The sequence below is a fragment of the Pseudopipra pipra genome, chromosome 4 (assembly GCF_036250125.1).
Source record: "Pseudopipra pipra isolate bDixPip1 chromosome 4, bDixPip1.hap1, whole genome shotgun sequence".
NCBI lineage: Eukaryota > Metazoa > Chordata > Aves > Passeriformes > Pipridae > Pseudopipra > Pseudopipra pipra.
In genome coordinates, this window is record NC_087552.1 from 27,749,988 (window position 1) to 27,762,107 (window position 12,120).

Here is a 12,120-nt window from a genome sequence, read left to right on the forward strand (position 1 = left end):
ACTCATTTCTCATCTGCTGTCTCTGAAGTACCCAGGTGGCCACAATGAAGAGGAGAAGCAGCCAGAAAACAGATCAACTAACCATGCCTTTGATTCTTTGGCAGTCTGATTTGGTAACTGCCAGACCATGTCCACCATAGTTCTCATGTACTTTTTTACCCATGTTCCTACTACGGGTGCTATATCAAGCAAGGTGAATTCTGAGTTCACGAGGGTGCAAAACAAAACACTAAAGCTGAAGAATCCAAATCCTTCTGATGTGAGAAAGAATATAAGAAGAATTGATTGATATCAGAACTGCAATTGTTCAGAAAAACAAAAGGACTGCTGCTTCAAAATGTGGGGGGATTTTTTTCTTAAATGAGTGTGAACTTAGACAGAATCTTCCACTGTTGGTAGATGCAGGGCTTGTTGGAACATTGCTCCAATGCAACTTTAACTGCTAACAAGGAAAAGCTCCACTGGTGGTAATTCTGGGTGCTGTATCCACTGATGTGGATGAAAGTCTTGCAGTTTTAAATGTGGATTCATATGTCTAAGGTTTGGCATCGAACTTCACAAAAGCATAGATCTGTGCTGCTTCTTGAAACTTTTGCTTGATCGTCTTAACAGAACTAGTGTACTGTGAGCATCTCCTTTTGACTATAGGGACAGATTTTGATAGTCAAAAGCCACTGTGAGATACAGGGTGACAATTTTACTCCCTTGTCTTCAAAAGAAAGCAAAAGTATCCAGGCACTCAGCACTAGTAAGGATCAGAGCAGCGACTATAGTGATCATTTGCTTTTACAGATGGAGAAAGATCCCTCCAGCTCACCATGTGCTGGACACCATCCTCCTCTTCTTTTGTGAGAAAGACACAAGTTTGTCCAGCACCTTAAAAACTCCAAGAAATTAATGTTCAAACTAGAGTTTTCCTACATCAACATTCCCAAAACAGGCTCCAAATGTTCACATCCTGGACATCAGTTGTCTGCTGACCTTTTGCATATTAACCAGCTACATTTGGGGGTTATTTCAGGTCCCAGGAAAAATCCCTCCATCAGTAGGACAAACTGAATACAGAAGAACTGAAGACTACCCTCATAGCTCATGCCGGCTTCTTTCATGTCCAAGGAATGGATATTGCCCCTTTGGTTTCTAACTACTTAAGAAGCTAATAAAACCTTCTGAAGACATTTAGATATATTAAATTGCCACTGGGGAGCCCTCAATACTCTATTACTATATGAAGGTAAAATGATAATTCACTTATTAATACTATCCCCCAAAGTAAACTGTTAAATGTGCTGCTCTGTTGAGAACTTTGTGCCTGGTGCTTGCAGCTGTAAGCCTGTGGGAAGGATATAATTCAAGACATTGCAGATATCTCCAGGAAAAGTTCTTTTCCCAGAATTTCCCCCTTATCCCTGACATCATTCCAGCTCTCCAGATGAGTTACTGAATATGATAATACCTATATAGTAGTGTAGTCTTGCACTTATTGTGCCTTTAAAATAAATCAGTCAGAGAAAAGAAGCAGCAGATACTTATCAATAAATATTTTATGCAATTAACAGTTTTCCATTTCTGCTGCTTAAGCCTTTAATCAGACTGGAAGTAGCTCTGGTGTCTCACATCCATTGAGCTACCATGACACTTGATGACATGAACAGTCCTCAGCAGTACAGCTACCTTCAGAAATGGTATTTGCTTCCTTATTTCTGTCTCTCCAGTGTGATTATGTGCCTTGCTTAGAGATTGTAGGTAACTCATAGAAAATAGGCACAATTCTGGAGTGTGCAATTGCAATTGCAAACAAAAGCTTACCTAAAGTGATATATTTCCTAGTTTACACAGGGTAACATGTGCTTCTTATCTTTAGAACGTCCAGACTGCAAAACATAGCTGAATAGAAAAAATTTTTTCTTCAAAGCACTGCTCCCTAGCATTGGGAAAGAAGCTCAAAGCCACTGGAAAATTAACAGCTCATCCACTGACAGCTCCCATCCCTCCCCCACATAAGCCTGCCAGCAGCCACTTAACAGAAAACCTGAAATTAAATTACTAACAGAAAACTACTTAAAAAAAACCCCCAACATACAAAACACTCCAGAATTGTGCCTATTTTCTATGAGTTACCTACAATCTCTAAGCAAGGCACATAATCACACTGGAGAGACAGAAATAAGGAAGCAAATAAAATCTGGGAGAAAGAGAGGAATATGAAAGGATAAAATAATAAAAAAACCCCAAACCTAAACCCAAAACTTCAATTCATTTCCAGAGGTATAAATGATAGCTTTCAGAAGAATCTATATAGGAAATTCAATATGAACATGTGGACTTTTCCCCACGATTATTCTACAGAATTGGGGAGCATGCTGTGTTGCCCACTTGATGAACAGATAAGACCAGCAATCAAAATCTCTGCGTAGGTCTTGAGACAGGAGCAGAAGGCAAGAAATACATGAAAGTTCTAAACAATTCCTTAGACTGCTTTGCTTTTTTTTTGTTTTTCTTGAACCGTTCTGTGTTCCATAACAGTTGCAATAATATGCTAGCCCTGCTGTTTGCTCCAGTACAACCAAAGCAATGCTTTGCAAACGCAGATTCAGCTAAACTTCACTTTGGATAATTATCTGCCACTGGGTCCAGGTAGCCAGTGCAGAGAGCTGCTACCACTGCTCCCGACCTCATTTCCCTCAAGCCCAAAGCCTCAGCTCTGCAGTGACCACACATACAAAAAACATGCAGTAATCTTCACTAGTTGGAGGCTTCATCTACTGCCACAGGTAACATATTGTCACTCGGTTTCTGTCACTATCACCTGGGTATTGAAGGAAGCAAAACAAAAAGAAGCCTTTAAAACAAGAGCTATAGAATTCTTTCAACTCCTAACTACCTATATATATTTTATATATATATATATAAAATTAATAAAAAACCCCTCCATAATAGTCTATGCAGATTATGTTGATAGTAAATATTTGTCTTTTGCCTGTAATATTGGAAGCTTCCAGAGTTTCCATTTAGGGATGCTTAGAATCAACCCCTAAACTATTGGCAATTGATGTTAAAAAGCTCATTTTATAAACAGCATCTAGGCTTAAAAAATTCCAAAGGAAGTTCAAGAAAACTGTTCAGATGAAGTGACTGTGACTGCTTAGTGTTTTTGAAAGTTATGCTGCTTTTCTTTAAACTGACATACATTCACCAAGAAACTTCAACTGGGAGAGCCGAAAATTCTGGTTACAAGTGCTTTCCAGAAAAAGATGATAACTAAATATAAGGAATATAAAAAATAGTTCTCACTCAGATATCATGAACACTTCAAAAGAACCCTTTGCCATCATGTGCAATTGAGTAAAGTTGCACGACAGCTATGACAAATTATTGTAGGGCTTCACTAAATTACGTTCTCATTCAAATAGCTCCACAGTAGGAAGATGGAAAAAGAAGATGTGTTGCTCCAAAGAAATTTAACTGCTATCTGTGTTTCTCTGGAGACAGAGAATTATTTGATAATACTTAAGCACTTGGAAAACTGGGTAATCAAGGATAAAAAAAAAGTGTATAAAAGTCTTCTATGCAATTGGGTTTTTAAAAGGTAAAAATATTTCCACTATGAATGCCATTCTTCAATCACTATTTTTGGAAATCAACAGACCTCCAGAGACTATATCTGGTCAAACCTTTGTATCATAGAAATTACTGAATGAAGCTGGATACTCCAGTTGGGTCTTGACAAATAACTATGTGGAATAAATTAAAAAGCCCAAACAAACTGAAAAGACTGACCTAAATGTAGTTAGAACAAAGTTTTGAGTCCAGAATTCTTCCTACACGTCCTTTCTAATGTTACATTTTCCTTTTACGCTTAATCTGTTCCTTGTGTTTTAGCAAGCTGTAAACCAAGAAAATTCTACCCTGTAAAGGTAAAAGTTGTGGTTTCAAAGAGCAGTAATTCAGAGTGTGCTACATAAGCAATCCTCTCAAGGTATTTTTGTATTCAATTTCTAGGGACTCAATTGCTTAACATTGGAAGAAATGTATGAAATCAAAAGTTAGGGCATTTTCAATTTGCAGGTCTGGGACTTTTACAAGGTGTCAGAGTTTATGGACAGTGAGCACAAACACCAAATGAAAATGCCTAACACAAATAAAATGAAAAAGAGAATATTTTTGTATACTGAATAAACTATACAGCAAAATAGGTCACAATGGTGCAACACACTGTTGTACAAAAACTCTTATTCCAAAGCCTCGCAAACAAAAAAAACCCCTCAACCAAAAACCAAGAAAACAAACATATGAAAAATTTTTAACTTCCATACTTTCTATGTAAAGTAAAAGCTCTTTGTAACTAGAAGGCCTGTAGGAAGTATTATGTCTATATTTCTATGAACAAAAGCAGTTCCAAAACTGTTCCTGAGAACAGGTATTTCCCCTTTACTGCCTGTAAAAATCATTAAGCACTTGGAATAGCATAATGGAATCACTTAAAATGGAAAAGACCTTTAAGTTCATCAAGCCCCTACTGTTAACCTAACACTGCTAAGTCCACCACTAAACCATTCATCACTGTCACATCTATGCACCTTCTAAATACCTCCAGGGGTATTCAGCCACTTCCTTGGGCAGCTTGGTCTAATGCTTGACAATCCTTTCCATGAAGAAATTCTTCCCAATAGCCTATTTAAACCTCCAGTGCTGCAACTTGAGGCTGTTTCCTCTTGTCCTACTACTTGGAGAATAGACCAAGCCCCACCTGGCTACAACTTCCTTTCGGGTAGTTGTAGACAATGAGAAGGTCCCCCCAAGTGTCCTTTTCTCCAGGATATACAATCCCTGCTCCCTCAGCCACTCCTCATAAGACTTGTGCTCCAGACCCCTCAGCAGCTCTGCTGCCCTTCTCTGAAAACTCTCCAACGTGTCAATGTCTTTTTTGTATTGAGGGGCCCAGAGCTAAACACAGGATTCGAGGTGTGGCCTCGCCAGTGCTGAGTACAAGGGAGACAATCCCTTCCTTGTTCCCACAAACCAGTTTCTTATCAGTCTAGATGGAAACCTGAACTAGCAGATGTACATGAAGAGGAAGTGGAGGTTTCATACAAAGCATTCACCTGCATTTCAGTGGAGCCAGTGTTCTACCCACTGACCCCATTTCCTTTGTGTAAAAGGAACACTACGTAATTCTGAAAACATTTACCTGCATGGTTGAGGAGTGTTTCATAAAGACTGCAGTTTCTAGAGTATTAGTATTGAAATGTACAGTGCTTTAGTATTGATGAATCACCTAGATATAAGAATGGCCAGCTTAAAAAACAGATTAACTATGATGGAAAGTCTCTTATAACTTCTGAGAAAGCAGTGCCCCCGTTCCACGCTATCTACCTTAATTGATGAAAAGAGCAACAACAGGTCTTAATTAGTGCTCAAGAAGAGCTTCTTCATTCTTTCAATCACAGTTGTGGCAGCCATTACTGAAGTCCAGAGGTTACAAAATGCCAAAACCTATTTTTTCCTGAGACTTCCAGCAAGCTAAGCCCAGTGCAACTGTATTGGGGAAAAAAAGAATACTTGCTGTGAAAGGCACAGGCTGAGAATTTCCACTTCATCTGACAGTTCTCATAAACTTTTGCAGCTAAACAGCTTAAGAACAACACCTTATAAAATTCACTATGAACATGCTACCACATGCTAAACAAAGAAGGCGCCTACAGAACCCTGGCCATGGAAAACAAAATCACAATTAGTAGCTTCCCAGAGGAGCTATGAAGATTCACAGCAGCTGAGAAGCTGGCCTTGACCATTGGCCTGAAAGGCTGAATTGAAACCAGCAGTACTTCCCAGACAGTTCTGCCTGGTCCCTGTGTGTTCACTTTGTTAATTTTAACCTAAGATGAAAAAATAATATTAATTCATTTTAAAGATATGACATTTTGCAGGCTTAACTGCAAGGTTATGCTTTTCCACTGTCTTTCACAAAAACGGCTGTATCCTTTGAGAGAACATTCTTCTTATTCTGAACAACTAGTAAAAGCAGTAACATTAAGTTTTATTTTCTTGAACAAATGCCCAGCAAGACTGTACAAGCACAAAAATACTAGTTTGGAAAACAATACATCTTAAAGCAGAGGGATTTTGCATTTGGGTTAATCATTATAGTATAGATTTCTTTTGCAAAGAGACACCTTTACCTGAGTTCTTTGGTAATTCTGGAGTGTTCTGTTCATGCAAAACATCTGTAAAATTACTTATCTTTAAAGCAAATTTTAGGGGATAAAATACTATATGGAGGTTTTCTTTCAGTGACATGAAGTGGTTGATTCATACACTGAACATGGTAATTTCCTTCTGAAAAAAGGAGCTGAAAACATAGCAGCTTTTTATATTCCAAATTTTTATTACTATGCACTAGTTTAAAATACTTTAAACATAAAAAAACAAAAAATCTCACACATAAAAATAAGAAAACCATCCCGTGCACACTCTCTATCCTATTGCAGTTTACGAATCTGAAAATGTTGATCTATCAGTGTCAGCCTTTGGTATTTTCCATCAATGACTCTAAGCTCTCATGAATAGTCTGCAACCAGAAATCCTAGCTCTTAGGTAGAAAGGAATCACAAATTCATATATTATTCACTCTGCAAATGAGAAGAGAAGCCAGAAAAACTTTTGTATGGTATTCAAGAGTCCTTATCACCAAGAATTGCAGACAAATAGCATGGGAAGCAGGATGAATTATGAGAGGCATGGCAAAACTTTAACTGAAAAGGTTGAAAAGCTAAGGAAAGTACTGGCCTTTTCTCTTGCACAGCATTCACTTTACTAGTTCCACACAATATTTCAAAACTTAATCCCTTTGGTCACTCCACTGCCTGGCCTCCCTCTGAATTCTCTTAATCCTTTCTGCACAGAGGAACGATATCTTCAACCCTCATGGAAAGTAGATCTGCAGGTCTTTAAAGTGCCATGGAAACTAGACACAAATTGCAACTAACTAGTCATTCTCACATTCCTTTCTAACATTCAAGATGCATGCAGTCACACCTTTATAACTTAAACCTAAGTCACTATCTCACCTAAAAAGAAATTGAAATTTCTTGGCTCTAAGAGAAAACAGATTATTCCTGACACAGCAACATAGAGAGCCAAAAAAGGCTCTGTATGCAAAGAGGTCTCCCAAATATCTCAACCACAAGGATAAAAGAACAATAGAAGCACACTGCGAGTCCGACAATCTGGAAAGATTTTTAGCTGAGAATGAGAGACCTCTGTAAGAAACAACCAGATCTCCCACCTCCTAAATCCTTCCACCACCATGCCATAACCCACACGTTCTTACACCTGAAATAGGGAAAACTATTCCCTGTATTGAAGGTTGAGCTCTCTCATGCCAAAGCAGAACTCACATCAGAGCACTCAAACATTGTCAGTCTCGGCATATGTTCCAAGCAAACCTTTCCTGCCTGAGAGGGAGAAAGGTTATTACTGCCCTCTCTCACAACATCACCTGAAACATGACTTTCTCTTTCTTTACTAACACAGGACTTCATTAAAAATGAAGAAGAACATGGCAGCAGATTTTCAGTTTGAGCAAACTGCCATCTTTTCACTAGTCACTGGATTTCCTATTTCGCTGAAAGAAGAACATGAACATTCCCAGAATTCTAAATGCATTACAATTATTTAAACTTTTGGTAAATTGAGGCAAACATTGCTTGAGTAGGTCACAAGTTACTCAATGTGTGTATTAGACTTGTGGTATATTCTGAGGAACAAGCTGAAAAACACTGTTACCTAATATTGTTACCATATCTTGTGCTCTTCAAGAAATTTATTCTACTTCTTCTAAGAAGAGAAAATAGAAAACTAAGACAGTAGAGATTGTTTCACATCATCTGGTGCTCTTCTTGGCGGTATCCTGTCTCCTTCTTGGAGGAAGAACCAGAGTACACGCCACAGCACTTGCTTCTTACTGGAAAGGGCCATGGACATGTGAGCAAGTGGGAAACCACAGCATACTCTACACTCCAGTGTATTTGGGACTTGGGATGTTTGGGAGACAAATACTGATAGTACTTTTATGGGACTCATCAACTTCATGGTTTCTATTTCATCAGAAAGAAAAAACAGCAAGTAAACTCAGACTTGAGACTTTTGGTGTGAAACAAAGGCTAATCCTTACAAAAGAATTCCTGCAGAATTAACCTATAATCTCCTCTGGGCAGAGATCTCCATTTTCCTTTACTTGAAAAAATATTAGGTGAAAAATTGAGAAAAAGAATCTCAGGTAGGCAAAGGCCTGTTTTCCTCACAGCATATTATAACTATTTTCTCTAGCAATGCAATTTTATGGCATACGTATTGGGAAATCAGCCATTCCCGCAGCAGTTTCTGAATTCTCAACATGGAAATTTATGAAATGCATGATGGAAGATGTCAGAAGCAGCTAGACAGTCCCTGAATGATTGCAGCACTTTCCACAGGGAAATCTGTAAAAGTCTGCAAATCTGTACTGGCATAAAGAGTATGTCAGAAGCACAAAGAGGAATAAAAAGAAACTAATTACCTCCCTGATCCTCTGATGCTCTTTACTTGATCTGTACACAACCTAACATTTTAGCTGTCAGACTGACTTTTCAAGCAGGCATTTGGAGCTGGATATTCATGTAATCTGGGATCTTTCTCCAACCTAAGCTTGCTGATTTGAGTTTTAAAACACCTTTTGTTCCTAGCTAAACACATCTACATTTAGGGAAACAGAGCAGTAGCAGTTTAGTTCTTTCACATAAATGGTTACTTTAGAGCAGTGGGAACCTTCTGAACATGGGAGACTAAAAAGTGATGAATTATTATTTGCTTTAAAAGCCTTTAAGGATCCTGTGGTTCTGAAGATCTGGTCTTGAATAGAAAGAAGACACTGTTGCAGAATCTGAGTTTTTCCCAGAGGTCAAATAGGAGAATAATCCAAATATAAGAAAACAAGCAAAAAAATCCTCCCTTCCTACTTATTGCATGTATTCTTCACAGGCCCTTGGAAACCAAAAAGACAAAATAAAAAAGAGCCCAGAAGTATGCTAAAACATTGGGTAATACCTTTGGGAGGCTTTGATTTTGATTTTGCTAAACCTTTATTTCAAAATGAAAACGTACAGGACTTTTAACTGCCTGATCACAGCAGATCTTTCTAAGTCTCGGAATATTGGGATTTTTCTTTTAAAAGATTTTGTCAATTCAAAATCTTTTGCAAATTGTCAAGGTAAAATATCATCACATCTGTTTAAATCTTCATAAATTCAGATAACAATCATATCTGCACTGATTGCTGATATAATCTTCCATATAATCTTCCTCCTCAGAAGCATTTAGGAATCAAAACCACATGCCATGGGCTACAATTCTGTCATCTCTCATAAAATTAAGAATGACTATGAGTGTTTAGGGAGATCTTAAGGGAGAAAAAGCCCTGCATGTTTCACAGTTCTGGGAATATGTGACAGGCAGAAACTTATGATGCCTTAACTTGTGGCTAAAGCTGATTTATAACCAGTGGAGCTTCAATTTACTTCCAAATAAATAGGAAATATTTCACACACACACAGGAAAAAAGCTGAAACCTCAGAAGAGGAGAATATTCTGAGAGCTTCAGTGCTGTGTTTTCTCTATTCTGCCAGGTAAAAGTCCAGAGCCACTGCCACAGAGACAGCTTGTATTTTAGCCCTTAAACAAGGAGATGGTTCTGCTGCTCAATGGTCTCAAGGTGGAAACAGCCCAACTTCAGAGACAGTGTTAAGAGGTGGCCAGGAACTGGGAATACCTGGCTTGGTTCTTTTTTGCTTTGCTGTGCCCTTAGATTTTTTATTTCCCTGTGCTGCAAGCTTAAAGAAGTTGGCCTTATGTGACAGGTGATGTTGCCTTTCTCACTCTTGTTTTCTTCACAAACGAGGCTTCAAATAGCCTGTCACAAAGAAAGGTTAGGAAATACACAGCTATAAAGCTTTTTGGAATTGCACATTTTAAAAGGCATATGTCATGTATATATGACATTTTCTTAGCAAACTGGAAGAGTACTTACCGTCAATCCTTGTTCTCCTGGTTTCCCTGGCTCACCCTTAGAATAAAATAAGGAATGAATAATTTCAGCAACATGTCTTGAATTCAATTTTCCATCTAATAATAAAATACCTTAAAAATTTCATTCTTAAACAGGTATGGCATCTGACTGCATATTAAATATATTACTTTTTTGCTTTTTAACCTAGTAGGCCAAATCACAGACATCTTAAGAAGCAAAGTACTATTACACAATCATGTAATGGTATAGTTCTCAAGGCAAGAGTTAAGCATTAGTGTTCTGACTCTGTCCCTTGGTTCTTAACATAATATTCCATTTCACAGTGCTAAAGCACACAGAGAAAGGTTATTTTCACATACATGCTGAATCCTGCAGTTTATATATTCCAAGACTACTGCTCTGTGTCACCACCTCATTCAGCAAGCATAACTTACCGTTGTCAATTATCATGTTCCATAAACCCAAGAATACTGGTATTCTGAAGCCATGCAATAATTACTCAGCTGCTAAATACCCGGATTGGCTTTTGAAATGGTAACCCATCATTTTTCCAATGTATTCTCTTTCTGCAGGCACAACTCTACATAAAGTCAGAATCTATCTTCTCCCCTTTCTTGCCATATGAACACACACATCTGTCTGTAGAGGCAGTAAAACATATCAGTCATACAATACGGGCTAAAAATACCCATTCAAAAAAACCGGTGGTCTGATTTATAGATCATTCCCTTGAAAACCCAACTAAGCATAGGGCAGTCCATGTGCTATTGTATCAGCACAGCTGCAGGGTCTTCTTTAGCAGCTCTGACATAAAAGAAAGCCTGTCATAAAATTGATGAGAACTGTTCTGATGTCATTGTTCTTAGCAACTGAAAAGAATCAGAACTGCATCTCTGGGTATGTGTGTGTGCATCACATTCAGAAGCAAACATGCTGCATCTGCAAACACACCAAGATAGCCAGAAGAAAGAAGTCACATAGGCACAGGTTTCTGTGCCAACAAGCTCATTACCCAAGCTTGTTGGACTCTTCAGCTCGCTCTGAAGCCTTGCTAACTTATGCATGCAGCAATCACACAGCCTGAAGTGAGCATCAAGATATCCCCATAAATGTTGGGAAATAATTCCGAAAAAATTTCAAGAGTTTGTATCATATTCTATTGTCTTCTTACCAGCAAAAACCCTTCACTCTCCTCTTACTTCCTTTTGGAGGTGTTAAAGTTTCAAATTCTTCATGCTGGTGTCTGTGTGACGCAAAGAGAAGGCACCTATTCTACGTGTCACTATCAGGAAATCAAGTGTGTTCTGGTTCCAACAGGTTCCACTGTTGACGTCCAAAGAAAGGCTTAGAAAAAGTCTGCACAACCCTTTCAGGGTGCTCTCTCTGCTGGCAATATGCCCAATGGCATTTCCCAAACACTTCTACCTCCTTGGCTCTAATGATTTCCTGCCCAAGAAACCAACATAATCTCATCTCTAGAAGCTGTAAGTATCTGTAACGGGATGCACACCTTTGGGTTGCAAGGTGGTGATGACACAGATAGGGATGTGTGGACACAAAGGCTGTTCCTCAACCTGCTACACTGCAGAAGAGAAGTAACAGTGGCTCCTGGAGTTACTCCCTCTACCTTGCTACCTCATCTGCCTGACTTTTCCAGGATACACAGCAAGTGTATGGGCATAGGGGAAAGCAAGAGCCAAAACATCATCGTATAGCTGTAGGAACTGTAAAGCTTCTTGCTTGAGAGGGAGAGGCCAGAAGAGAAGCCCCTGCTTTGCCCAACACTGCAAAAGAGGAAAAGTCTGACTAATGGTGGTTGGTCACTGTAAGGACATCCTCCTATAGCTGTGTGATACTGCAATGTCCCTAACTCATAACACAGTGCAGCTATTGTTTTCAGCTCTCTAGTTCAAAGGTCCATGCAAGTCTGTTGAAGATACAAATCTGTCCTTACCTCTCAAATATGTTTTCCCTTTACAGATCTCCTATTTGACTGTATATCACACAGCCATGGAGGAACAAGCCTTTTGAGGATCAGGAACAGCAGCAAGGAG

The 12,120-nt window shown here is 38.7% G+C and overlaps 1 protein-coding gene across 1 annotated transcript in view; it reads right to left on the bottom strand.

Moving 5' to 3' along the window:
* Positions 1 to 12,120, bottom strand: part of COL25A1 (collagen type XXV alpha 1 chain) — a 313,222-nt gene that overhangs the window by 79,298 nt on the left and 221,804 nt on the right. Inside the window, exon 10 of the mRNA XM_064652084.1 lies at positions 10,067 to 10,102. Coding sequence (XP_064508154.1) covers positions 10,067 to 10,102 — 36 coding nt within the window. The remainder of the gene's footprint in view (positions 1 to 10,066; positions 10,103 to 12,120) is intronic.